The following is a 27,784-nucleotide window of genomic DNA, read 5'->3' on the forward strand; positions in this document are numbered from 1 at the left end:
AGTCATAGGACCATTTCTAAAGATGATCAAGTACAAATATGACTGTGGTGGATATGTAGTGTAGTGGAAGGATGACTAGCCTGGCAATCAAAAAGCATGGGTTCAAATCCTTGCTGTCATGCAACCTGAGCAAATTCCTTCTCTCTGAGCCTCAATTTCCTCATCTAGCAAATGAAATTATAATCCTTGTACCATTTACCTCACAGGATTGGTGTGAAGAAAGCTTTTATATATTTTAAATCCTTATTGCTTATACTCTAAAGTAACCTGGATTATTAAACTGTGATGGGGCACAGAGGATTCATTTAATGGGAGAAAGAGATTTGAGTATTGAATTGGTGCCCATGTCCAGTCTCTTGAAGAAGCAGGGGATTGAATGACTTTTCTAAGGTCTGAAAGGAGCAAAGCTAGGATCCAAATCCAATTTTTTGAGTTCAAATTCAATGTTCTTTCTATCATCGTATTATCAGTTCAGACTGCAGCAATCAGGGAAGACCTCTTGGTAGAGATGGCACAAGGGTGGTTGAGCCTAGAAGAACAGTTAAGATTTGGTGGATATACAGGAAGGAAGTGGGAAGTCAACAGAAATTGGGAATGGCCAAGGTGGGTTTGGGGAATGACATAGTCAGAGTAGAGGGCTTGTGTGTAAGTGAAGGGGGAGATAAGGTTGAGGAGGCAACTTGGGTCCATATTTTGGAGGAGTTGCATTGATCTTCCCTATATTGTTGGTCTCTCTCAATTCCAGATTGACTACTTCAATAATTCAGCCATCGTGGAGTTGGTGGAGCGACCCCATCGGGGCGTGCTAGCTATACTGGATGAGGCCTGTGCCACTGTGGGCACTGTGACAGATCTCACATTCCTTCAGAGTATGGATGTCTACCACCGACACCACGCCCACTACACTAGCCGCCAGGTATCTGCCCTCTGATTTCCTTGACCCTACCTGACCAACCCATTCCAATAACAGCAATTTCCCTAGTCTCCCCTTACACTAGCTCTCCATCCCAAAGACGTTGTCTTCACTTCCCTCCCTTCCCTATTCCCCCAGCAGCACACCATGCTCAAGTGATGTAATAGAAGGACTGGGAGTCTGGACACCAAGACTTTGTCTAATCTATACTATTAACTTAATATTCAATTCAGTTTATTTACTGACTAAGTCGATGGGGCAGCTAGGGAGCACAAAAGATAGATTGCCAATCTAAAGTCAGGAAAGCTCTTCTTTCCTAGTTCAAATTTGACCTCAGACACTAGCTTGTTACCTTGGGCAAGTCACTTAATCTTGTTTGCTTTAGTTTTTTCATCTGTAAAATAAAATGGAAAAGGAAATGACAAACCACTCTAGTACCTTTGCAAGGAAAACTCCATACAGGATTATGAAGAATCAGATAATGCTGAAACTACTGAACAACATCATCAAGTGAATTAATAATTTTATTAAGTACCTATTTGAATGAGTAATTTATTCAGCATTTATTAAATGCAAGTTTTTGCCTGGAGTAAGTTATTTATCATGGAAATCAAATGATGTTATAGCTGTAAAAACCCTTAGCAATCATCCCTCATTTTGCTGATAAGGAAACACCCATGGAAACAATATTGGGATTTGAAGTTAGAGAAGCTGGGTCCAAATCCCTTACCTGCTTCTTTCTCCTTCTGTGATTTTAAATGACTGATTCCAAAGGTCTCTGGTCCAGAAGTAAAGTGATACTTATGGTGGGATTTAGGATTCACACTGAGGTCCTGTGATCCTCAATCCAGTTCCCTCTCCCCTGGATTCTTTCTTGGGATCTCAGTTTTCTCCTCTATTAGATGAAAAGGTTGAACTAGATGTTCTTTGAATTTTGTGTTCCTATCATGGTCCAGATGTGTACTGGTGTCAACTTGGGAATTCATTGTTAAAATGTTCCATGTGAGCATTTATACCCCAGAAATCAGCAAGGGCTACAAACCAGGGCTTTAATTATTGCTTTGTTGATTATGTAAGTGATGGAGAGGGTGTTAATAATATAGATTAAAGGTGTGTCACACACATATTTTTGAGAGCCAATTGTTAAATATTTATTAGCGCCCTCCTGCTTTGACCCCTACCTGTCCTGCTCTTATCCCCACCCCCCCCAAAAAACCCAACCCTTGTTCCCACCATATAAATATTCTGATTGTGTCACCAATAGGCAGCCTTACAATATAGCCCTTTGGGGAATCCCCAGCATAACTTAGTAGATTGGTCCTGAAGCTGGATGTTAGTTTATATACCTGGATATATAAACATTTGTTGTTGTTATTCAGTCGTTTCAGTTGTGTTTGACTCTTTGTGACCCCCCTTTTGGTGTCCTCTTGGCAAAGATAACTGGAATGGTTGGCCATTTTCTGCTCCAGTTCATTTTACAGATGAAGAAACTGAAGCAAACAGGGTCAAGTGACTTGCCCAGGATCACACAACTAGTAATTATTGGTGACTGGATTTGAACTAGGGAAGACAAGGCCTCCTGACTCCAGGCCTATTAGTGGTATGGTACCACCTAGAGGCCACATCCCAACACTAACACTCTCTCAATTCCACAAACATTTAACAGCATATATTTGATAGAGTACTGGCCTTGGAGTCAGGACAGGACTTCAAATCCAGCCTCAGAACTTGACACATACTAGCTGTGTGACCTCAGGCAAGTCACTTAACCCCTGATTGCCTCATATCCAGAGCCATCTCCAGTCATCCTGATTCAAATCTGGCCACTGGACCCAGATGGCTCTGGAGGAGAAAATGAGGCTGGTGACTTAGCACAGTCTCCCATCACTCAAATCCAATCCATGTGCGTGTATGGCATCACCTCCCTAATGTCATGGTCTTCTTTGAGGATGAAGGTCAACCATCATCATCATATAGTTGATATGATGAGTAAATTTCTTAATCTCTTTTTGGGTCTCAGTTTCTTCAGCAAAGAAAAAATAAGTAATCAGTTTAGTATAGTGAAGAGATCTACAGTTGGGGAGTCAGAGAAACTGGATTTGATTCTTGTCTTTATTATTTATTGCCTGTATGACCTTGGGCAAATTACTTAATCAAATCTCTGAGAAATGAGGTGATTGGAAAGAAGATTTCTAAAAGGTCTTTTAGCTCTCTAGCTCTGATAATCCTATGAACCTCAGGTCTGCCTATCTCATGAGGTAGTTTAAGTCTCCAATAAGGTGAGAAATCTGAGAAAATCCTATAGCTATGGAAGGTTTTAGCTATCTCTTCTGACCATGAATTGTAGAACTATTGGGCATATCCCTTTGTTCTCTCTTACAGTTTTGCTAGATACCACAGAAAGGTTTGAGGTTGAGTCATGGATAAATCATTGAACCTTGAATCAAGAAGATCTCAGTTCAAATTGCACCTCAGATCCTAACTAGGTGTGTGACCCTGGATAAAGGTAGTAAACCTCAGTCTGCCTTAGTTTCCTTATTTGTAAAATGGGTATAATAATAATAGCACCAACCTCCCAGGGTTGTTGTGGAGATCAAATTTGTGAAGTGTTTTTCAAACCTTAAATGGCTATAGAAATACTAGCTATTATTAGACTTCTTGCTCCATTCCTCATTTTCTCAATTCAATATGCATTTAATAATCACTTACTATTTACCAGATCTTGTGTTCAGCACTAAATACAAAGTCAAAAATGAAGAGGTCTTACTTTCAAGGAACTTATGCTCTACCTGTACCTAGATTAATCAAAAGAAGTAAATAATAATGATAGCTAGTGATTTATCTATAGTTCTATAAATCACTTTAGGTTTACAAAGCATTTACAAATATTATCTCATTTGATTCTCATAACAAGCCTGGGAGGTAAGTGATATTATTCCCATTTTACAAATGAGGAAAGTGAAGCAAACAGAGGTTAAATGGCTTGCCCAGGGTCACAGATAGTAAGTATCTAGGTTATATTTGTACTCAGATCCTCCCAGTTCCAGGCTACCCAATTCACCTAGCTGCCTTTTTAGAGAAAACATTCAAGTTATGAGGGTTGGGGAGAAGGACACTGATAACTGGGGAGATAAGAAAAGTGTCTCCAAATTTAGCTTTAAAGGAAGTTCTCAAGGCACATTAGGAAAAATGTGAAGGTAGAAGACCCAGGAACATCTTCTGCTTCTGACACTCCCAAGAGTCACTCAACCTGTCCAGGTTTCAGTTTCCTTATCTGTAAAAGAGCTACAAACCAGGGCTTTTAATTATTGTTTTGCTGATTATGCAAGTGATGGAGAGGATCAACTCCAGAGCCATGATTTCATATATTTCTAAGAAGTGGAGGCAAGGAGAGCACTCACTCCAACCAAATGAGATCATTCCTTATTCATTTCTCCACCAGCCCCATTTCTACCACCACCACCTCCACAATCACCACCATCATCATCACTACCACCACCATCTCCATCATCACTACTACCACCAACTACCACCACTACCACAACTATCTCTATCACCACCACTGCCATCACCATCACTATGTACATCTCTACCACATCCACTACCACCACCACCATCACCACCTCCTTCTACCCTACCTTACCACTGACCTCATCTCTAACCTTTCCTTATCTCTGCAGCTCTGTCCTACAGATAAGACCATGGAGTTTGGCAGAGATTTCCGCATTAAACATTATGCTGGGGATGTCACGTAAGGATTCTATATTCCTAAGCCCCTAACCTGGGTAGAGAAACCTCTGAGCTAGAGGGAGAAGACTTGAGTGATAACCGAATGAACAACTTAAATGAATATGTGTGAATGTATTTGTGTGTGTGTGTGTGTGTGTGTGTGTGTGTGTGTGTGTGTATGGAAGGGTCAAATCAGGATTAAATGACTTTACCCAAAATCACATAATTAGCAAGTGTTTGAGGGCAAATTTGAATTCAGGTCCTAACTCTATCCATTGTGCTACTTTTCTACTGCTCATGTCTAAGTTTTAGATCAAGTGCATACTCAACTGGGAAGAATAACTAGCATCCTCAATGATGGGATTTCTTTTTTTTTTAATGACAGGATTTCTAAACAGCTAGAACACTGGGTCAAATTGACTAAGATGGGATTTAATGGAGGTACAAATAAAGTGTTCCATTGGGATTAAAAGAATCAACTCCACATAAAATAAGGGAGTCATAGCTAGATATCAATTACTCCAGAAAAAAATCTAAGAGGTCAATGGAACACAAACTATTAGAAATCAATCAAGAAAGCTAATAAACTCTTAGGCTGCATTAAGAGTCACATAGTATGCAGAATAGGAAGTTTATAGCCCTGTGTTCTGGTCAAATTACATCTGAAAGCTGTGTTTAGTTCTACATACTACATTTTAGGGAGAATATTTATAAGATGGAAAATGTCCAGGAAATGGCAACCAGAATGATGAAGGTTCTTGAATTTATACCCTCTGAGGATCATTGGATGGGAGGTTTTTTTCTGTTTTTTCCAAGGCAGTGGGATTAAGTGACTTGCCCAAGGTCACATAGCTAGATAATTATTAAGTATCTGAGGTCAAATTTGAATTCAGGTCCTCCTGACTCTGGGGCTGGTGCTCTATCCACTCTATCACCTAGCTGCCCCAGAGTAGGAACTTTTAACCTGGAGAAGATTTGTTGGGGGTCACATTTGCTGTGCTCAGGTGTTTGGAAGACAGTGGTGGACAAAGTAAACTTGACCTGATTGAAGACATTGCAGGTGAAAGTGGCAAAGAGGAAAACTGAGGCTTCTCCAAAAGAAAAGATTTCTTAAAAGTTGAGCTATCCAAAAGTGAAATATGCTGCCTAGGGAGATTGTGGACCCCCTCTTCCTAAAGATCTTTGGGCAAAAACTGTTGATCTGTCTGTGGAAAGGGATGGTGCCTTCAAGTTTGGAAATTTTGTAAAATAAAATTCTACTCAATAAATAGTTCAAATAAGATAGGCTGCATTTAGTTTCACATTAAAGGAGAAAGAGGAAACTGGGATGGTAGGCGGGGGGGTAATATGAGTCTGAGTGTAAGAGTGTGTGTGTGTGTGTGTGTGTGTGTGTGTGTGTGTGTGTGTGTAGGCAGCTGGGTAGCACAATGGTTAGAGCACTGGTCCTTGAGTCACAAGGACCTGAGTTCAAATGTGAACTTGGGTAATTGGCACTTACTAGTTGCATAACCCTGAGCAAGTCACTTAATCCTGATTGCTTTGCAACCAGGGCCATCTTCATTTGATTTAAATTAATTTAAATCTGGACACTGGACCCAGATGATTCCAGAGGAGAAAGTGAGACTGGTGACTTAATCTCCCTTACCCAAATCCAATTCATGTGCTTGTCATGGCATCACCTCCCTGATGTCATGGTCTTCACGAATGAAAGACAAACATCATCATCGAGTGTATATCTGTGTGTGTGTGTGACACAAAGATACATGCACAGAGATACACAGAGAGACAGAAAAAGAGAGACAAAGACAGAAAGAAAAAGCAATGGGGAGAGACCAGAGAGAAGTCAAGAGAGACATAGACAGAGACAGAGAGACATAGAAATAGAGATGGAGAGACAGAGAGACAGAGAGAGAAAGATGGGGAAAGACAGAGAAACAGAGACAAAGAGACAGAGAAAGATAGAGAGACACATACAGAGAGAAAGAGAGACAGAGACAGAAAGACTTAAGTATGACCTAATCAAGAGAGCAGCAAATAAAATCAGAGCAACCACAGAGACTCAGACAGTCAGAGACAGAGAAATAGAAAGAGCCCTGGATTTGAATCCTGCCTCTGCTTCTTTCTTCCTTCTGACTAACTTAAGACAAGCCAGTTCTCTCATTTTACTCACCTGTAAAACAAGGTGCCAAGAATGGGGTCACCAAGAGTCAGACATGACCGAAATGACTAAATAACAGCTACAAAAACAGAGGGTGAAAGGGTTGGACTAATTACATGGTCTCTAAAGACCCTTCAAACTTTAAATCTTGTGACCTTGTGGTGGGAGATACAATAGAGAAAAAAACATGTTCCTTCTAGGTGAGGATGGTTTCCTGGGTGGGTTGGGACTTGAACTAGGCCATGAAAGATGAGAAAAATATGAATGAATGGATGGAGGAGAGAAAAAGAGAAGAGAGGTTACAGTAGATAGGAGTGGATGGAGTAGAAGAAGAAGAGACAAAAAACTTTCTTTTTTTATTTTTATTAAAGATATTATTTGAGTTTTACAATTTTCCCCCAATTTTGCTTCCCTCCCCCCCCCCCCAGCCCACAGTCTTTACTTTGTTTCCATGTTGTACCTTGATCCAAATTGGGTGTGATGAGAGAGAAATCATATCCTTAAAGAGAACAGAATTCTCAGAGGTAACCAGATCAGACAATAAGACATCTGGGTTTTTTTTTTCCTGAATTAAAGGGAATAGTCCTTGTACTTTGTTCAAACTCCACAGCTCCTTATCTGGATACAGATAGTACTCTCCTTTGCAGACAGCCAAAAATTGTTCCCAATTGTTGTGCTGATGGAATGAGCAAGTCCTTCAAGGTTGATCATCACTCCCATGTTGCTGTTAGGGTGTACAGTGTTTTTCTGGTTCTGCTCATCTCACTCAGCATCAGTTCATGCAAATCCCTCCAAGTTTCCCTGAAATCCCATCCCTCCTGGTTTCTAATAGAACAATAGTGTTCCATGACATACATACACCACAGTTTGCTAAACCATTCCCCAATTGAAGGACATTTACTGGATTTCCAATTCTTTTCCACCACAAACAGGGCTGCTATAAATATTTTTGTACAAGTAATGTTTTTACCCTTTTTCATCATCTCTTCAGGGTATAGACCCAGTAGTGGTATTGCTGGGTCAAAGGGTATACATATTTTTGTTGCCCTTTGGGCATAGTTCCAAATAGCTCTCCAGAAGGGTTGGATGAGTTCACAGCTCCACCAACAGTGTAATAGTGTCCCAGATTTCCCACATCCCTTCCAACAATGATCATTATCCTTCCTGGTCATACTGGCCAATCTGAGAGGTGTGAGGTGGTACCTCAGCGAAGCTTTAATTTGCATTTCTCTAATAATTAATGATTTAGAGCATTTTTTCATATGGCTATGGATTGCTTTGATCTCCTCATCTGTAAATTGCCTTTGCATATCCTTTGACCATTTGTCAATTGGGGAATGGCTTTTTGTTTTAAAAATATGACTCAGTTCTCTGTATATTTTAGAAATGAGTCCGACAAAAAACTTTCAAAATCCCTTACTTGACCCCTTCATTCTGTTGTTGGTCATTTCTCTTCCTGTTGTCATTCAGTTGTGTTCAACTCTTCATGACCCCATTTGGATTTTTTTGGCAAGAAAACTAGAGTGGGTTGCCATTTATTTCTCTAGTTCATTTTATAGATGAGAAAACTGAGGCAAATGGGGTTAAAGTGATTTACCCAGGATCACATAGCTGGTAAATGGCTGAGGCCAGATTCGAGTGTATTTGAACTCAGGAAGATAAGTCTTCCCAACTCCAGGCCTGGCACTCTAACCACTGAGCGGCCACCTAACTTCCCACTCCCTTCTTGTGCCTCTGGCTAAAATTGTCTGCTTCACAACTATTTTCCTTCCAGTCCCTCATTCTTCAAACTTCCCACCCCTATAGGTATTCTGTGGAAGGCTTCATTGACAAGAACAAAGACTCTCTTTTCCAGGACTTTAAGAGGCTCCTGTTCAACAGGTGAGAGGGCAGGAAGGACTGAGTGAGTTTTGGCTGACCAGGTGGAGGGTTGGATGAAGGATAGGTTTTTGAGTTGTGCTAAAGAGGCAGGACCTAGAGTGGAAGCTAAAGGCAGAAGAATTCATGGTCAGTGTTAAAGCTGGAAGTGGACCATAGTCAAGCCCTTTCATTTTACAGGTGAAGAAACTGAGGCACAGAAAGAGGAAGAGACCAAGGTTGCCCAAGGTTAAATGACAAGTTAGTAGCAGAGCTGAGATTAGAATTGAGGTTCTCCAGTAGTATTGGGTAGAGTGCAAAAGAAACATTAACTTGGTGTCAAAAGACTTGGTTTCTGCTACTGACTAGTAGTTATGTGCTCTTGGTCAGGTCTCTCTATCTCTCTGGTCCTCAGTTTTCTTATCTGTAAAATGAGAGGATTTTACTAAATAATTTCTAAGGTTCCTTCCAATTCCAATGTTTTATGAGCCAAATTTTAGTTACTAAGTCTCTTTTTTGAGCCAAGGGGATAGTGACATAGGGGAGGGGAAAGCTGAAATCAAGGAGAGGGTCTGGCATGGGTTGGCCTCTGGGATGAAGGCTGAGAATTTGGGTCTGACATCCACAGCACAGACCTCACCATTCGAGGCATGTGGCCTGATGGACAGCAGGACATCACTGAGGTCACCAAGCGTCCTCTGACTGCAGGAACACTATTCAAGAACTCCATGGTGGCATTGGTGGAGAACCTGGCATCCAAGGTATGGGGGGCCCAGTAGGGAGGATGAGCCCTAACCTAACCTGGTGGCATAGATTGTGTTTCATCTCTCAGACTACAGGGAGGAACAATGGAAAGACTGGCTCACAAATGGAACAACTTATTTGTCAAACAGACCTCAGTAGTCTTTAGGTTAAAATAAAACCATCTGTGTGCTTGGGGGATGAGGGATTAGGGAGACAATGTGGAACAAATTTCATTATTTCCCCCCAAAAAAAGAAGAAAAGAAAATTTCATTGTTTCTGGGAGTGGGGGGGGCATATGAAAGACACTTCAATGCTTAAGGGGAGAAATCTAGAACAAACTCCAGTTTGGGGTGCAAACATTTCAATGATTTTGGAAGTGGATGGAACTTGGAATAAATCACTCAAGATAGGTTAGTTTAAGGTAGCTTTCTTTTTCAGATTTGGGATCTCTGGTTTACAGACTGACACTTCCTCTTTCCTGCTAAAAGCCAAGAGGTGAAGCAGGAATAAACCGCACTTCAGTAAAAGGAAAGCTGGAGTGACCTTTGTCCAATAATTTAATAAGCATTTATTAAGTACTTCTGGTATGCCAATGTAGGTCATTCAGTATTCCACTGCAAGGGCATACTTTAGTTCAGGTATAAATGACCTAGACTACTATACTAACCTTTGTGGATGGATATAAATGCCAAATTGATATCTGCGAAGCACAAGTCTGACCATGTCACCTCCTCTACTCAAGAAGCTTCAGTGACTCCCTATTGCCTCTAGGATAAAATGAAAATTCCTCCATTTCATTCTTTAAGTCTTTCTCCTTGTAACTTCAACCTGTCCTTCTAGAATGATTTCCATTTACAACCTCTCACCACTCTACTTCCAGCTGAAGTGGCCAATTTGCTGTTCTCTGTACTCAGAACCAACTCTCTGGAACAGTTTGTATTCCCTCCTTAGAATGCTCTACTTTCTCCTCTTGGAATCACTAGTTTCCTCCTAGAAGTTTCTCCTCCTTTCCTGATTCCCCTGGTTAGTTGTGTTTCCCTTACCCTCTAAAATTACCTTTTTTTTTGGTAAAATTAATTAAGTGTAAAATTAAATTAAAATTTTCTATATTGATGTGCAAGCTGCATTCTCCCAATAGAAAATAAGATCTTTTTTGTGTGTGTGTGGGGTAATAGATTTAAGTGACTTGCTAAAGTCATACAGCTAGTAAGTATCAATTTCCTGAGGCTAGATTTGAACTCAGGTTCTCCTGACTTCAGGGTGGTGCTCTATCCACTGTGCCACCTAACTGACCTCAAATTAAGGTCTATATGAACATTTTTGTCTTTGCAACCCTGACACCTTGAAGAATTCATAGCACATTGTAGGTACTTAAAAACAAGTTTAGATGAAACACAACTTTCCTGTTGGAGCTCACAGTCTAGTAGGGAGATAAGACAGGGCAAAACCTCTGGTTTCAAAGGTATCACTGACACTTGATGGGATGGAATCCATAAATGGAATATCACTGGAAGGATATATCTTATCAAAATGAATAGTATAGATTTTTTTAAAAGATGGGAATTCTAGAGGACTATAGAAAAATGATGCCATCCACTTCTTGCCAGAGAGCTGATGGACATAAAATCCTGAATGAGCCATGCTTATTTGGATATGGCCAATATGAGAATTTATCTGCTGTGAGGGTTAAAAAAAAATCCTATAGAGAGGCATTTGGAGGGAAAGATAATAAACTTGTATAAAGATAAAAAAAATTAAAAGGTTTAGAGAGGGGAGAGTTGTTAGAAGTGGTGAAGTAACATTATACATTAAAAAAATAATAATCTGGAAAGAAATCCAGGAACCAGATGACGAAAGTAACAGAGTTGATATTGTCAGACGAATATAATACAGATCACCAGGGCAAGAAGAGGAACTAGAAGATGGGTATAGGAAATACAACACAAACTTGGTAGAGATGCATGATAATGAGAAGGGACTTCAGGTATATGGACAACTGGTTGGATTCTCTGCCAAAGGAAGAGCGGCTTATAATTACATAACTTGCCTTAATGAAAAAATAACCAATCATCCAGAAAAGATAAAGGAAGCAATGAGAGTTGTCATTCTAGATCCGATTTTCACTAACAAGGAGGAACTGGTTATTGTGGCAGATTTGGGGGTGGGGGATTGATCCCTCCATCTTGGAATTTTTGAAAGAGAAAAGGAGGAAAGCTGGGTAGATTGATATACATCCGAGATTTGTGAAGTTCATACTTCAAAGGATTCTGGAGAAAGGTAGGTAGAAAACAGAGGATCATGGCCATTTCTTTTTTTCTCTTTAAATTTAAATTTTTATTTTCCCAATTACTTGTCAAAATAATTTTAACATTCATCTTTTTCAAATTTTGAGTTCCAAATTTTCTCCCTTCTTCTCTTCTCTTCCCCCCAATTAAGAAGGCAGTTTGACATAGGTTATACATGTATAGTCATGCAAAATACATTTCTGATCATACCTATTTCAAAGGATTCTTAGCAAAGATAGATAAGAAATAAATAGATCATGGTCTTAAATTCTAAAGAGGAAGTAGTCCAGGAAGGAGAGAATTTCTCAAGAATGAAATTGTGAAAACACAAAGAGAAACAATTATATTGTGGTGGAAAGAGGAATATCATTTAGACCAAAGTGGATGCACGTGGAATTCATAAACATTGTTTTTTTCTTTCCAATAAGCAAAAATCTGTTTTTTTCTCCTTCCTTCCTTCCTTCCTTCCTTCCTTCCTTCCTTCCTTCCTTCCTTCCTTCCTTCCTTCCTTCCTTCCTTCCTTCCTTCCTTCCTTCCTTCCTATATCCTCCTCCCTGCTTTTGGGGAAAAAGAGGGAAAAAAAAAAACAAAGTCCTTGTAGCAAATAGGTATGTCAAGTAAAATAAATTTCCACAGTCGTTATTGATGTTGCTGAGGACAACTAGGTGGCACAGCAGATAGAATGCCCAACTTGAAAATCTCATCTTCCTGAATTCAAAATCTGACCTTAGACACTAACTGTGTGATCCTGGTCAAGTCACTTAACCCTGTTTATCTCAGTTTCCTCATCTGTAAAAAGAGCTGGAAATTATTACAGTATCTTTGCCAAGTAAAACAAATTCCAAGTAAAACATTGGTTATGTCCAAAAATGTATGTTTCACTCTGCATCTTGAGTTCATTACCTCTTTTTCAGGAGATGGGTAACATACTTCACTAGTCCTCTAGAAGAGTGGCTGGTTATTGCACTGATTAGAGATCTTAAGACTTAACTCTTTAAAGTTGATTTTTTTTTAGGTTTTTTGCAAGGCAAACGGGGTTAAGTGGCTTGCCCAAGGCCACACAGCTAGGCAATTATTAAGTGTCTGAGACCGGATTTGAACCCAGGTACTCCTGACTCCAAGGCCGGTGCTTTTTCCATTACACCACCTAGCCACCCCAAAAGTTGATTTTCTTTATAATGCAGATGTTTATTATAAATGACTTTGGTTTACTTTACCCTACCTCAATTCACATAAGTCTTCCCCAGTCTCTCTGAAATTGTCCATTCATCATTTCTTATGGCACAGTAGTATGCTATTATAGTTATCTCAATAGTGAAAAGCTTTCAGTTCATGTCACGTGAGACCTGATCACAAGTTCTAGGGAATGTTTCATCTATTTAGGGGAGATCTGATAACTATTCAATATTTGAAAAACTCACTCAGAAGAGGGATTAGACATTCTCTTTGGCTGCAGAGGGAGGGGAAAGAACTAGCATTTATAGGTATCAGACATAGGGCTAAACACTTTACAAATTTTATCTTATTGATAGCGATCATTTTGATATTCAAAACTACCCTAGGGAGGTAAGTGTTATTATTGTTCCCATGCTATAGAAAATAAAGCTATGGCAGACTGTGACTAGGTTAACTCATCCAGCATCACAAAGCTAAGTAAGCATCTGAGACACTTGAACTCAGGTCTCCTATGCTTGGAATGCTCCCCCTTCTCTGCTGTGACTCCTGCCTTACCTGGCTTCTCTTAAGTCAGAACAAAAATCTCACTTTCTTCAGGAAGCCTTTCCTCACCCCGCTTAATTCCAGTGCCTTCCCTTTGTTAACTCTTTCCTATTTATCCTGTCTGTAGCTTACTATGTATAATTTTTTTCCATGTTAGCTCCCCCATTAAAGCGTAAACTTGTGGAGGGCAGGGACAATCTTTTGCCTCTTTTTTGTATCTTCATCATTTAGCAAAGTGCCTGGATACAGTAGGTGTTTAGTGAATGTTTATTGGTTGATTTATTGATTCCTGATCCCTGGTCCAGTGACTTTTCCACTGTACCACCTAATTGTCTCCTACAGTAGTGCTAGCACAGGTGAATGGAAGTTGTAAAGAGGTCGATACAGGTTTGACATCCTGATACAGGCTGTCTTTAAAGTGGGGACAGGCTGCTTGGGGAAGCTGTGTAGACATTCTCATCAAGCAAACACTTGTCAGGGATGCTATATGAAGGACTCTTGTTCCGGGATGGACTGGGCTGAGATTCAACTTCAAAATAAACAGAGATAACTATAACAGACAATATCATCTGTTACACACACTGACAGTGGAAGAACAAAGTACCAGACCAAATCTAATAGGGAAGTTCAGGACTGCCCTGAAGGAATCAGGGGAGAACCCCTGGGAAAAGCCATTTGAAGTGGGACTTTTAGGATGGATAGAAACTCAGCAGGCCATGGAGGAGGGAGGCACAACATGACAAAAATCCAGGAGAGAAGAAGTCAAATGGGTCTAGGATGAGGCTCTTGAATGGTTCAGCAATCTGAGACCCTCAGATCAGTTCCCCAATTGTGTTCATGTTGCATCTTCCCCATGGGTTTAGGCTCTCCTGGGAGGGAAATAAGAGAAAGTAAAAACAGGACCCCTGCCCTCCAGGACAGTGTGACGATGGGCAGTCAGCTTCACCCACCTGGGTCCCACCTGAACCCCAATGTCCATCCTGGCTCTAAATCATCTGATTTCTGTAGGAACCCTACTACGTCCGCTGTATTAAACCTAATGAAGAAAAGTCCCCTGGGCGTCTGGATGAGGAGCGCTGCCGCCATCAGGTGGCATACCTGGGGCTGCTGGAGAATGTGAGGGTACGAAGAGCTGGCTTTGCATCCCGCCAAGCCTATCCTCGATTCTTGCTCAGGTGACCCTCTCCCCTTCCCCCTGCCTCAGTATTCTAGTTTTCACCATATATCTACTTTCTCCCACCCCCAACCTCCATCAAGTCAGCCCCACAGGAGGAAGGCAGGTTTAGCCTCCTGTGATTTTTTTTTTTGGGGGGGGGGTTAGGGCTCTGTGTTGCATTCTCTCCATTTGTCTTCTGGGTCAAAGACTGAACCTGTAACTCAGGTACAGGTATGTCAACAGCAGTTTAGGTAGAACTATAGTCATTTGTGGGATAATGGAGCCAGGTGGTCTAATGGAAGCATGAGTTTAGAGTCAGATCACCTGGATGCAAATTCTCTCCCTTAAATATCCTTGGTGGGGGAAATGTCTCATATATAAAATGGGACAATGGAGAGAGTTTCTAAGGCCTTATTCACCTCAAACACTTTATAATTCATACCAAGAGATTTGATATAGAATGGTTAACCCAGTATGGTATTTCCATTTTCAATTAAAGATAAGTTTTTTAAATTGATAGTTTATTTTATTTTTCTAATTGCATGTTATGAAAGTTTTCAACATTCATCCACATGCATACGCGTATTTTTAAGTTACATGATTTCCTCCCCCTCCCCTCCCCCCCTCAGCAGCAAAAGATGAGAACTTATTAATTCAAAGGAAGGAAATTTTAACAGTGGAATTTCAGGGACCATGACAGGTGTTAGGAAAGAGATAGGATAGGAAGCCAGGGGCCTTTTTGGTTCCTCCACTTAGAAGTCTGGTCCAGAGAATAAGTTCTTTTCTATCCTTCTCTCTGTCCTAGGTACAAAATGACCTGTGAGTATACTTGGCCCAACCACTTGCTGGACTCAGACAAGGCAGCTGTGGGTGCTCTGGTAGAGCAGCATGGTCTCCAGGGGGATGTGGCCTTTGGACATAGCAAGCTCTTCATCCGTTCCCCCCGCACCCTGGTCACACTGGAGCAGAGCCGGGCCCGGCTTATCCCTATCATAGTCCTGCTACTGCAGAAGGTAAAGGACCTAGAACAAAGAAGAGAAGGGCAGGGGACAGTTTGGGGGGACGTCAGGAGCAGGACAGGAGCAGAATAAGGGGGATCCCTAGAACAGGATGTGGGGGTGCAGGAAATAGGGCAAGAATTGGGAAAGTACTAGTGAGATGAAGGAGGAGTTGATGGGTAATGTTTAGGACCTGGGGTGGTTGGGCGAGATGCTTTGTGAAAGTACTACAAGAGGGGTGGCTAGGTGGGATAGTGGATAAAGCACTCTGGCCTTGGAGTCAGGGGGACCTGGGTTCAAATCTGGTCTCAGACACATAATAATTATCTAGCTGTGTGGTCTTGAGTAAACCACTTAACCCCATTGCCTTGCAAAAACCTAAAAAAAAAAAGTACTACAAGAGCAGGATGGCATCAGAGGGTTCGATGGGGTAGCTTCAGAAGACTGGAGGGGAATCGAAAGGGCTTGTTTTGGGGAGATGCTAAAGGTTTAGGAAGGGGATAAGAATTAGGAGGGTTCATGGGACAGACCCTCAGGATTGAACAGGTAGGCTAGAGCTCTGAGACTGCCTCTCCTTTCCAGGCCTGGCGGGGCACCTTGGCAAGACGTCGGTGCCGGCGTCTGAAAGCTATCTATACCATTATGGGCTGCTTCCGGCGACACAAAGTTCGAACCCACCTCACTGAGCTACAGAACCGCTTCCAGGCTGCCCGTCATCCCCCCTTGTATGGGCGTGACCTTGTCTGGCCTACCCCACCTGCTGTGCTCCAACCTTTCCAAGACACCTGCCAGGGGCTCTTCCGGAGGTAACCTTCCTTCTCCTCCAGGATTCTCCCCCTTTTTGCTCCCCTCCAGTCTCTCTCCTCTCCAACCAGTTCTCTTTCTCCAGTTTTTCTTTTCTTCCCATTCCTTCCCTCTTCCTTTCCTAGTCCTTTTCCCCCTCCAGCTCCATAGAAGCCTCTATCTCTTTCCTGATCAGGTGGCGGGCCCGACAGCTGGTTAAGAACATTCCCCCATCAGACATGGCTCAGATCAAGGCCAAGGTGGCGGCCATGGGGGCGCTCCAAGGGTTGCGCCAGGACTGGGGATGTCGAAGGGCATGGTCACGGGACTACCTCTCTTCGGTGAGTGTGGCAGATGGTCAGCTTCACAGGGATGAGTATGTCAATCCTGAAAAGGTCTCTTCTCTAACTGAAGGTCTTTTGCATTCTGAACCCCTCTCCTGTGGATATTGTAGGTGACAGGAGGAGTCCCTTGGTCCTCTCTTAACGTCAATCTGTCTCACCCCTGCTCTCCACTCTAACCCCATCTGTTCATGTCTCTCTATTCTTTCTACACAGTCTTTACCCTGTGATCCTCATCCCCACCCTTGAACTCATCTGTCTATCTCTGTTGGCTTGTCTCATTTACCTCATTACCATTCCTGTTTCATGTGAATATAATAATTCACATATCAAGTCAAAGTTCTTCCAACCCAGGATCCAAGTTCTGAAATACACACTGAGTGCCTAACTGGGAAAAGAAAAACAAAAATAAAAAACCCCAAACTGGAATTACTCTCTCTATAGCTGTCCTCTTGGGTTGGATTGACCCCAAGCTCCCACCCCCAACAACTTCCTCCACTGTCTCATTAAGGGGGTCTTCAAATATAGTAATAATTCTTCTTTCTAAAATGCTTTAAATTTTACAAGCCATTTTTTTTCTTCCAATAACCCTGTGAATTAGGTGTAGTTTAAGGGTTAACATTCCCATTTTGCAGATAAAGAGACTGATGATGATAAGAATATTGAAACGATTAGCCCAGGGTCACACACCTAACAAGTCAGAGTCAGAATTCAGATTTGGGTCTCTACAGAATTACTTGTTATGTACTCACTTCACTCTTACCATTTTGCCTTTCAAGGGCGATTCCCAATCTTTTTTATTTCTGTTTCCAGGTTTACTTCCTGTCTTCTCTGGGAGACTGAGTCCTCCCTGAAAGTCACAGTAACAACTTACTTTCTCTTGTATAGATAATATTCCATTATATAGATGAGGAAACAGTCCTGCGGATCTCAAGTGATTTGTCTCCTGTCACATACCTAGTAGTATAGGAGAATGGAGTCATTATCCTCCTCCAGTGGGCAAGTACTAAGCTTGAATTAGACTGACCCTCAGTTTCCTTATCTATAAAATGGGTATAATGAAACTTATTCTCAGTTTGCTCATCTATAAAATAGTTATAATAGCTTATCCTAAAGACATCAAGTTACTAATAAATGCTTTGTATAAAGAGCTATAGAGATCATGATTATGATTATGGCTATGATTACTGTTATTAATTAATCAGAATGATTCCATGTATCCCTTAACTAAAAATACCTGAATTGCTAAGTTGTTAGAGATTTGAGACCTGGTGGAATTTTACTTAAAATTAAAACAAAACAGGAAGTAAATCAATTAACATTTATTAGATTCCTGATCTATACAGGCACAAGTGAAGGAGGTACAAGCACAGACCATAAAAGAGTCTTTCTCTGAGTATTCAGAAAGTTTTTAGAAATCTTATATTCAATCAACATGTCAGTCTCCTGGTATTTATGACACTTACATGGATCTGCTTGAGCACCATGGTGGATGCAGACACCTATGATTTGTGCTCTCCCTAAGAGCTGCTTAAAATATAACTGGAGACACATGAACATATGTGAACCAGTCAAAGAATAATTAAGTATTGATCTTAGAGGTACAAATTCTTAATTTTCTAGAGCCATTTAGAAAAAGGGGAAATGAAGGTGGACCAGGACAGCATCTTTATTGAGGATATCCTTTGTAAGCTGGGTTTTATGGTTACTCTTAGGAAGAACCTGAATTCTCATAGTAGAAGGAAGGACCGGTTAATGAAGGGAGACTTCTGGTTGTTAGAATGCTAGAATGAGAGTATTCATAATGACATTCCTAGAGCATTGGTCATGCAATAATCTGCTAAAGGTGGATTGTGAAAGTATTACGTACCCTTTTTACAGATGAGAGCACTGAGGACCAGAAAGAATAAATGACTTCCTCTGGGGTCATGTCTTTAGACAACAATAGAGATAGGACTTGAGCTGAGGTCATCTAACTCCAGTCCCAGAGTTGTCTCTATCATGTTTCCTTTTCTTTTCCCCTATGGATATTTTATTTTATTTTTCCAATTACATGTTATGAAAGTTTTTCAACATTGATCCACATGCAAATGCATATTTATAAGTTACATAATTTCCTTCCCTTCCCACCCCTCAGTGGCAAACAATCTGGTGAACTTTGTACATATACATTTGTGTTTAACATGTTTACAGATTAGTCATTTTCTGTATGAGGAATTAGCAGTAAGAGAAAAGAAAGAAAACCATGAGATAGGAAGGAAAAACATAAGAGAAAATTTAAAAAAGTAAAATGTAGTATTCATTCAGATTCTATAGGGTTTTTTGTTTTGTTTTGTTTTGTTTTTCTTTCTCTGAATGAGGATAGCATTGTCCATAACAGGTTTCCCAGGGTTGTCCTAATTCTCTGAACTGCTGAGAGTAGCTGCATCCATCAATTTGATCAAATCACAATGTTATTGTTAATGTGTACAATGTTCTCTTGGTTCTGCTCCTTTGCTCAGCATCAGTTCCTGTAATTCATTCTATGCTTCTCTAGAATTCAACCATTCATAGTTTCTTCTAGAACAACAGTACTCCATAACACTCATATACTATAACTTGTTCAGCCATTTCCCAATTGATGGGCATCCCCTCAATTTCCAATTCTTTGCCACTACAAAAAGGGCTGCTATGAAAATTTTGGAACACGGGGGACTTTTCCCATTTTTTATGGTTTCTTCAGGCTGTAGACCAAGTATTAATATTGATCATGTCTCCTTTTCTTCATCCCAAACTGATATCTTCCCAGCATTTTGGGTACCCCTTGGTTTTAGCATTACACCATGATCAGGGATCTGGTTCTGCCTATTTAACTTTCCAGTTGTACCCATCTGTTCCTTTGTTCCCCCAGACTATTGACAACCCCACTGCAGCAGTTCCCTTTGCTCAGCAACTGAAGACCCTTCAGGAAAAGGATGGCTTCAAAAATGTGCTCTTCTCCAGTCATGTCCGAAAGGTAAAGACCAAACCATGAAGGGTAGCCTTAGGGGTCTATATGTTGGAGGAAAGACTGGGTTTGAATCTAGGCTCTACAAATTACTATCTTGTGATCCTATGACAAATTACTGGGATTTTGTTCTGTGTCTATAAAATGAAGTCTATGATCTTATATGATCTAGGAATCCCTAGTTAGAACTTAAAAGTTCTAATCATTTGACAAAATTCTTCAAATTATCTTTAGTCTTGATGCAAGGAGAAGTTTCCTAATAATTGGGATGCCCCTAAGTATAATTAGTGGGGCTGAATCAGGAGGTAGTGGTGAGCTCTTCTGGTAAAGGCTGGATGATCACTTATAAACGATGTTGTAAAGCAGGAATCCCTAATCTGGGGTCCACGGGGTGGGGGTGGGGGATGGCAGATATCAGTGACCTTGTGGGAAAAAGTAAATTCTATCTTCATTTTCACTGAGTGAAAACCTCTAAGTAAAATTTAGCATTTCCTTTAGTTCTTAATATAAGCAACAAACCACAGCAGTATCAGCAGGGTCACACAGTCAGTATATGTCAGAGGCAGGTTGGTCTTCAAGCCAGGAGGATAGATCTCTATCTACTATACCATACTGCCTCTCTAAAGTGTTGAATAAGAACAATTTCTTATTTGGTGTAGATTGTAGAGTGGGCAAAAGGGAGGAAAACTGCAGAAGATGCTCCCAGAAGAGGGGGCCTGAGAAATGCTAACCTTATTTTCTCTGCCCTTCAGATAAACCGATTCAACAAGAGCCGAGATAGGGCACTGCTGCTCACTGACAAGCACCTTTACAAACTGGAACCCAACAAACAGTATCGTGTAATGCGGGCAGTTCCCCTCAGCCATGTGAGCAGGGGTACTAAGAGGGAAGATGGCATTGGTTATGGGAGGTGAGGGGGGATGCTCAGAGCACTGGGTGGGGACAGTTGGTCCAGCAACAAGTATATTGTTGAACCCTCATTCTGAGTACCTGATTCATTATCATATTAAGGGGAATGGAGGGAAAGAGAAAAAGAAAATGAAAGGGGAAAAAGAAAGAGGATGGGAAGAGGAAAGGGAAGGAGAAAAGGAAGAGGAAGGGGAAGAAGAAAGAGAAGAGGAGGGCAAGGGAAGAGGAAGGAGAAAGGGGAAGAGGAAGGGGAAAGGGAAGAGGAAGGAGAAAGGGGAAGAGGAAGGGGAAAGGGTAGAAAAAAGGAAAGGGGATGAAAAGGAGAAAGGAAAGGGAAAAGGAAAAGGAAGAGAAGGCAGGGGAGGAAAAATGGGGGATTCAGTTCAATTCAATTCTATGCAGCTAATATTTATTAAGTATATGTGCTTGATGCCAGGGACCTAAAGATGCAAAAAGGCATAGTCCCTGTCCTCAGGGTGCTTGTAATCTACTAGGAGTTGGAGGGTCAGTGGGGAGGAGGAGGGAAGGAATATAATATGTACACAAATAAGTGTAATCTAAGATAGATAACATGATAGGGCAAGGGAGAGGTTCTAAGTTCTCTAGAAAGTTCTCTAAGAAAGTTCTAGTTCTCTAGATAGAGGAGTATGAGATCACTTTGAGCTATGTCAAGAGAAACCAGAGAAGACTTCCTATAGAACACTATCTGAATTATTTCCCAAAAGTGGAGAAGAATTCTGAATGTTGAGAAATGAGGAAGAAGTCAATTCCAGGCTCAAAATATGGTTCTAAATACTACACACATTTCAGGGACATTAGCACAAGTTTGGAGAATGGCAATTTATCTAATTCAATTGAAACATAGAGATTAGAGGGGGGTAGTATTGTAGAATGAAACCAGAAAGTAGTTTGGAGCAATAAGATATAGGACCTTAAATGTCAAACTGAAGAATTTGTATTTTATGCCAGAGACAATGGGGAGCCATTGAAGGTTTTGTTTTGCTTTGTCTTTGTAATGGACACTTGTGGGAACAAAGAAGGATATAAGGCAATATTCTATTCAGTTCAATTCAATAGTTGCTTTGTTGAAGGTATCATGTCTTATACACGAAATCATTAACATCTGTAATATAAGCATTGTTAATATGTTTATAATAATGTTACAAACATTTATTAAACACCAAACCTGCCAAAATAAAGAAAATGCAGGCCCAGCTCACAAAGAACTCAGTCTAATAAGAGAAAGGAAAGTTCACAAATGTCTGTCATTCACAAAAGTGAGGTGAAGACAAAGGAGAGGAAAAAAGCAAAGGTTGAGGGAAATTTGAGAAGGAAGAGCTTCCTTTCACCTTGGTGGTTCAGCAAGTCTTCTTGAAGGAACTATGTCTGAGACTGACCCTGAGGATAGGAAGAAAATCAACAGACAGAGACAGATTCAAACAGAAAAATATTTGGCATGCAGGAAAGCATGAACAAAGGCAGAGTGTTGGGAAATAGCCTTGGCTGTGAGGAATGTACAGTCTGAAAAGGGGAGAAGTATGAGATGAGTGAGACTGGCAATGTAGGTTAGAACCCGACTGGGAAGGACCTTAAAGGCCTCCATCTTGAGGATGAATAGACTAAGAGGAAGAGATGTGAATGTAGATGTTTAAGAACCCCAAGAGTAAGTCAAGGGCACTGTTCCTTGACCCATGAAGACTATAGCATGAGGAAAAATTGCAAGACACAGGGAAGGGCAAGTCAGATATAAGACAAAAGAGGTGGGCTTCACAATTGGGTCAAAATCATAAAAGTTGGATATTTGAATATCTCAAAACCTCTGATTGCCTTGTTTCTCTCTTCCCCTCCAGGTGACTGGGTTGAGTGTGACAAGTGGTCAAGACCAGCTGGTGGTGCTACATGCCAAAGGCCGGGATGATTTGGTAGTATGTATTCACCAAACTCAGCCTAGGATGGATAATCGCATTGGAGAATTAGTAGGCACACTGATTGGACATTTCCAGGGGTAAGAAATGGAGCAGACAACACTGGGGTGATGTAGTCTGAACAAGAATAGACTCTGTCTTGGAGGAAGTGTAATATGGTAATGTGGACTCCAGAGTCCTCTGCCAGGAGCAGGAGATAGTGATAAACAAGAGGCTAGGTCCCCTCTCTCAACACCACCATGCCTTTCTATAACACTGGAAAGGCAAGTATAGAAGTATAGGAAGGGCCCTAGGTGTCCTGCGAGCTCTATGGGAGAACAATTACTCAGAATCAAGAAGAATGGGATGATGTAGCCACCTTGCATCTAGCCTATAAGACTGGGAGAAACTATCAAGCTATGTCTAAAATTCAAGGTCCTGATGTTTCTTTTGCTACAGAGTGGGGCAGGACCTACAAGTACGGGTTTCAGACTGCATCCAGCTGAACCAGCGTGGGCGTCGGCGCCATGTCTCTGTAGAGACCAAACCTGATCAGCCAATGCCAGATTTTCGTCGTAGCCATGATGGTTTTGTCCTCCTTTGGCCAAGTCATTGAGTCCTATATGTCTCATTTCTTTCCATTGTTGTGACAGGGTTCTCTTGGCCTAAGTATGGAGACCATATCACAAATAGATTTTTTAAAATTCAGTTCTAGAATGTTGTCTTTGACTATATGTATTCATGTACATACATGTTTGTGTGTGTATATGTTTGTGTGTGTGTGTGTGTGTGTGTGTGTGAGAGAGAGAGAGAGAGAGAGAGAGAGAGAGAGAGAGGAGAAAGAAAAGATTTTTCGGGGTGGCTAGGTGGCAGAGTTGATAGAGCACTGGCCTTGAAGTCAGGAGTACCTGAGTTCAAATCCAGCCTCAGACACTTAATAATTACCTAGCTGTGTGGCCTTGGGCAAGCCACTTAACTCCATTGCCTTGCAAAAAAAAGAAAAAAAAGAAAAGATTTTTCTTTGCTTGTTACAGGGTAACTTGAACACTTTATGATAAAATTAGTGAGTGTAACTGTTTTACTTGATAATTGGTATATACAACACATGAAGATAATGGTACAGCATAACTCTACTCAATTCTTTTTTTTTGTTGTTTTTGTTTATGCATGGGAATGGGGTTAAGTATCTTGCCCAAAGTCATACAGCTAGGTAATTATTATGTGTCTGAGACCGGATTCGAACTCAGGTTCTCCTGACTCTAGGGCTGGTGCTCTATCCACTGTGACACTTAGCCTCAGACAGCTAATAATTTCCTAGTTGTGTGAGGTTGGGTTGGACAAGTCACTTAATCCCATTGCCTTGCAAAAAAACAAAGAAAAAAGAAAAGAAGATTTGTATCCTTGGTTCCTGTAACAACTTGCTTTCTTTCCACCATTTTATCAAAGATTACTGATAGCGGCTTAGCCATCACACCCAACTTTTCTCAGTACTCTGAGAAGTAAATTGGCTAGGCTTGGTGACTTGAAGTCATTAAGGCCAGTTAGGTGCTTTCTTAGTATTTTCTTAATTATTCTATGTTCCAAATCTTATCAGTTAATTTTTTTTCTGTCCTTTCCATTCAAAGTATCATTCCTGGAAGGGAAAACAGAAACAAAATTAAATAAATAGCCCTCTTTTCTTTTCCTAACCCATCATTTTTGCCACATTCATCATTTTTGTCATGCCCATCAGGTCCTAACCCTTTTTTTTGACCTTCCTCTTTTCTCAATATAATACCAAAGAAATCTTTTTTCCCTTTAATATTTAATATTTCATCACTAGCCTCAGCTCATTCTGACTTTTGGTACCTTTAATTCTATTCTTAAAGAATCATATGTGAATGGATATAATTCCCCCCCCCCCCATAAGTGTGTCTGGTCATGTGTCTTGCCCAAAATAGGCATATTTAAAAACTGAAATAGGTCAGTGAGTTCCAAATTTATCTACATTGTTCTTTTAAAACAGTTCCCCTATTTCTTCCCCATTTCAATAGATTTTATTTTGATTTCTGGAACTTAAAGTTAAAAGTATATCACATGACAGCCCTTCATATATTTCAAGTTAGCTATCATGTCATGGGATCATAGTTTTAGAAACAGAAAGGAACTGAGACCCTGCAGAGTTTTAGGCTAGGGCATTCTTCTCACCTTTCTTTAAACCTTTTGAAATCCATTCTCTTTAAATCTATGGTTTATGTCAGTCTACAAAATGTCTTTTTTCTTCTCTCCCATGAATTCAAAGATAAATCCTCCACTGTCCCCCAGCCAATTATGGAGTGTTCATATTGATGGTACAACATTGTGATACAAGCAGCAATGCCCTCATCAGTTTATTGATCATTCGTGAAGTTAAATTGCTGATCAAAGACCAATAATATTGCTACAAATAAACTTTCAGTGCTCTCACAAATATAGGCAAAGCAGGGGCAGCAAAACATCTCATGGCTTTTGTTGGCTTATATAAATCTTTCAATCATAGCACAGTTCTGCTCTGGGCCCATATTCTGTTTGCTTTGAGTCAGAAAGAGAGTCTTTCTTCATAACAATCTCAAGAAACAGTCTGCCATAAAATTCTTCCAAATTTTCCAAAGCATACACTTTAAGCACAGTTTTCAGATCCCACGATGGAGACTGTATGGGTATTTTATTGCCTTCAGTTATTCAATTTTAACAATCTCATATTGTCTCCAAAATGTTTGTTGTATCAAGTAATAATAATGAGTATAGTCTTAATTTTTTTTTTAGATTTTTGCAAGGCCATGGGGTTAAGTGGCTTGCCCAAGGCCACACAGCTAGGTAATTATTAAGTGTCTGAGGCCGGATTTGAACTCAGGTACTCCTGACTCCAGGGCCGGTGCTCTATCCACTGCGCCACCTAGCTGCCCCTATACCCATTTCTCAGATAGGGTGGCAGACAGTAGCTCAGTCACAGCAAGTCTACATTTATTTCTCAAGTATATCTAGTAAGATGTGACACTGTGTCACAAGTTTGACCCTGGATAAGTCACTGTATTGGTTTGGTTTGTCTCTGTTTCCTCATTTGTATAATAAGGACAATAACAGAACCTATTTCATAGAGTTGGTACGAGGATCAAGCACTCTTTTCGCAGTGTCACTACTTGATAGTTCATCAACTCCATACGGTTGAGTTATTTAATGCAAGGGGATGGATTAAGTAAATCTTTCTGATTCTGAGAGTCCGATGCAATTTCACTGGCTAGGGCCTTGTCTGGGATCATTAATGCCAAATATGATTAGGTGGAAATTAGAATAGTTTATCAAGTTCACCAACTTACATTTTGCAAACATCACTCAAGCCTTTTGTAAATGTTAACTATATTATTTTTTTATTTTTTGACAAAGAAATAGCTCAAATTTCTGGTTTGCTAGAAATCATTTGCTTTCAGAGTTGTTCTAGTAGTTCCCCTTAGTCTTTTTTGTAGAACCATGAGTCCTTAGTTCCATGATGCAGTCACTACCACCAGATAATCCAGGGTTACTATATAGGATTACAGTGGCAAGGGAGAAAGTTCAACATCCTCTGGGTCCTTTGAAGTTGGGAGGTCCTCTTTTGGTCAAAGGTTGGGAAATGGAGAGGAATGCTGCTGGTCGGAGGGGTTGGGGGTGGGGTGTAGAGAGACCTGCTCAAGGCTGAAACCTCAGTCTGACCTTTACCATCAGGTGTTTTCTTCCCAAATTATGTACAGAAAACCCACAAACTCCAATTTCTGGAAAAGCCTCCCCTTCTCAACTAGCTAATTGCCTCCTTGGAGGCATAACAAGATGTCCAATCTTTTGAAACAGATTTCCTGTTTGGCATCATATAATTTCATTCAATGGATATTCAATGACCTTAGACAGTCTAAGGTGATTTGATTGATTAATTGAGACATGTCCTCATCTCATTAAGTCATCTCAATCATCCTGTTCCTAGACCATTTGACCCAGATGGCTCCAGAGGAGCAAGTGAGAGTAGTGACTTTGTACAATCTTCCCTCACTTAAATCCAATTCACCTACATGTCATGGTATCATATCCTGGATGTCAAGGTCCTCCTTAAGAATAGAGGATGAGACTAGTCTACCTGTCAGATCTATGGAAAGGGGAGCAGTTTATGACTAAGGAAGAGTTGGAGAACATCACCAAAAACCAATTAGATGATTTTGATTACATTAAATTAAAAAGCTTTTGCACAGATAAAACCACTGTAACCAAGATCAAAAGAAACGTAGTAAATTGGGAAGCAATCTTTACAACTAATGTTTCTGACAAAGGACTCATTTCTAAAATATACAGAGAACTGAGTCATATTTGTAAAACAAAAAGCCATTCCCCAATTGACAAATGGTCAAAGGATATGCAAAGGCAATTTACAGATGAGGAGATCAAAGCAATCCATAGCCATATGAAAAAATGCTCTAAATCATTAATTATTAGAGAAATGCAAATTAAAGCTTCTCTGAGGTACCACCTCACACCTCTCAGATTGGCCAATATGACCAGGAAGGATAATGATCATTGTTGGAAGGATTGTGGGAAATTTGGGACACTATTACATTGTTGGTGGAGCTGTGAACTCATCCAACCCTTCTGGAGAGCTATTTGGAACTATGCCCAAAGGGCAACAAAAATGTGCATACCCTTTGACCCAGCAATACCACTACTGGGTCTATACCCTGAAGAGATGATGAAAAAGGGTAAAAATATTACTTGTACAAAAATATTTTATAGCAGCATTGTTTGTGGTGGCAAAGCATTGGAAATCCAGTAAATGTCCTTCAATTGGGGAATGGCTTAGCAAACTGTGGTATATGTATGTCATGGAACACTATCGTTCTATTAGAAACCAGGAGGGATGGGATTTTAGGGAAGCCTGGAGGGATTTGCATGAACTGATGCTGAGTGAGATGAACAGAAGCAGAAAAACACTGTACACCCTAACAGCAACATGGGAGTGATGTTCAGCCTTGAAAGACTCTCTCATTCCATCAGTGCAACAATCGGGAACAATTTTGGGCTGTCTGCAAAAAAGAGTGCCATCTGTATCCAGATAAGGAACTGTGGAGTTTGAACAAATTGCAAGGACTATTCCCTTTAATTTAGAAAAAAACAGATATCTTATTGTCTGATCTTGTTACCTCTTATACTTCTCTTCTTTGAGGATATGATTTATCTCTCATCACACCCAATTTGGATCAAGGTACAACACGGAAACAAAGTAAAGACTGACAGAGTGCTTTCCGTGGGGGGGGGGGGGGGAAGC

General features: G+C 40.6%; 1 protein-coding gene across 1 annotated transcript in view; it reads left to right on the forward strand.

The window, feature by feature from the left end:
* MYO1G (myosin IG) overlaps positions 1-27,140 on the forward strand; it is a 41,254-nt gene extending 14,114 nt beyond the window's left edge. Inside the window, exons 11-22 of the mRNA XM_074197690.1 lie at positions 746-916; positions 4,594-4,664; positions 8,607-8,681; positions 9,286-9,418; positions 14,414-14,580; positions 15,367-15,574; positions 16,142-16,365; positions 16,539-16,683; positions 19,574-19,678; positions 20,422-20,535; positions 22,429-22,583; positions 22,942-27,140. Of these exons, the coding sequence (XP_074053791.1) occupies positions 746-916; positions 4,594-4,664; positions 8,607-8,681; positions 9,286-9,418; positions 14,414-14,580; positions 15,367-15,574; positions 16,142-16,365; positions 16,539-16,683; positions 19,574-19,678; positions 20,422-20,535; positions 22,429-22,583; positions 22,942-23,098 (1,725 nt within the window). The 3' untranslated portion in view covers positions 23,099-27,140. The remainder of the gene's footprint in view (positions 1-745; positions 917-4,593; positions 4,665-8,606; positions 8,682-9,285; positions 9,419-14,413; positions 14,581-15,366; positions 15,575-16,141; positions 16,366-16,538; positions 16,684-19,573; positions 19,679-20,421; positions 20,536-22,428; positions 22,584-22,941) is intronic.
* The last annotated feature ends 644 nt before the right edge of the window (positions 27,141-27,784 follow it).

This window comes from Macrotis lagotis, chromosome 8, assembly GCF_037893015.1.
Source record: "Macrotis lagotis isolate mMagLag1 chromosome 8, bilby.v1.9.chrom.fasta, whole genome shotgun sequence".
NCBI classification, from domain to species: Eukaryota; Metazoa; Chordata; class Mammalia; order Peramelemorphia; family Peramelidae; genus Macrotis; species Macrotis lagotis.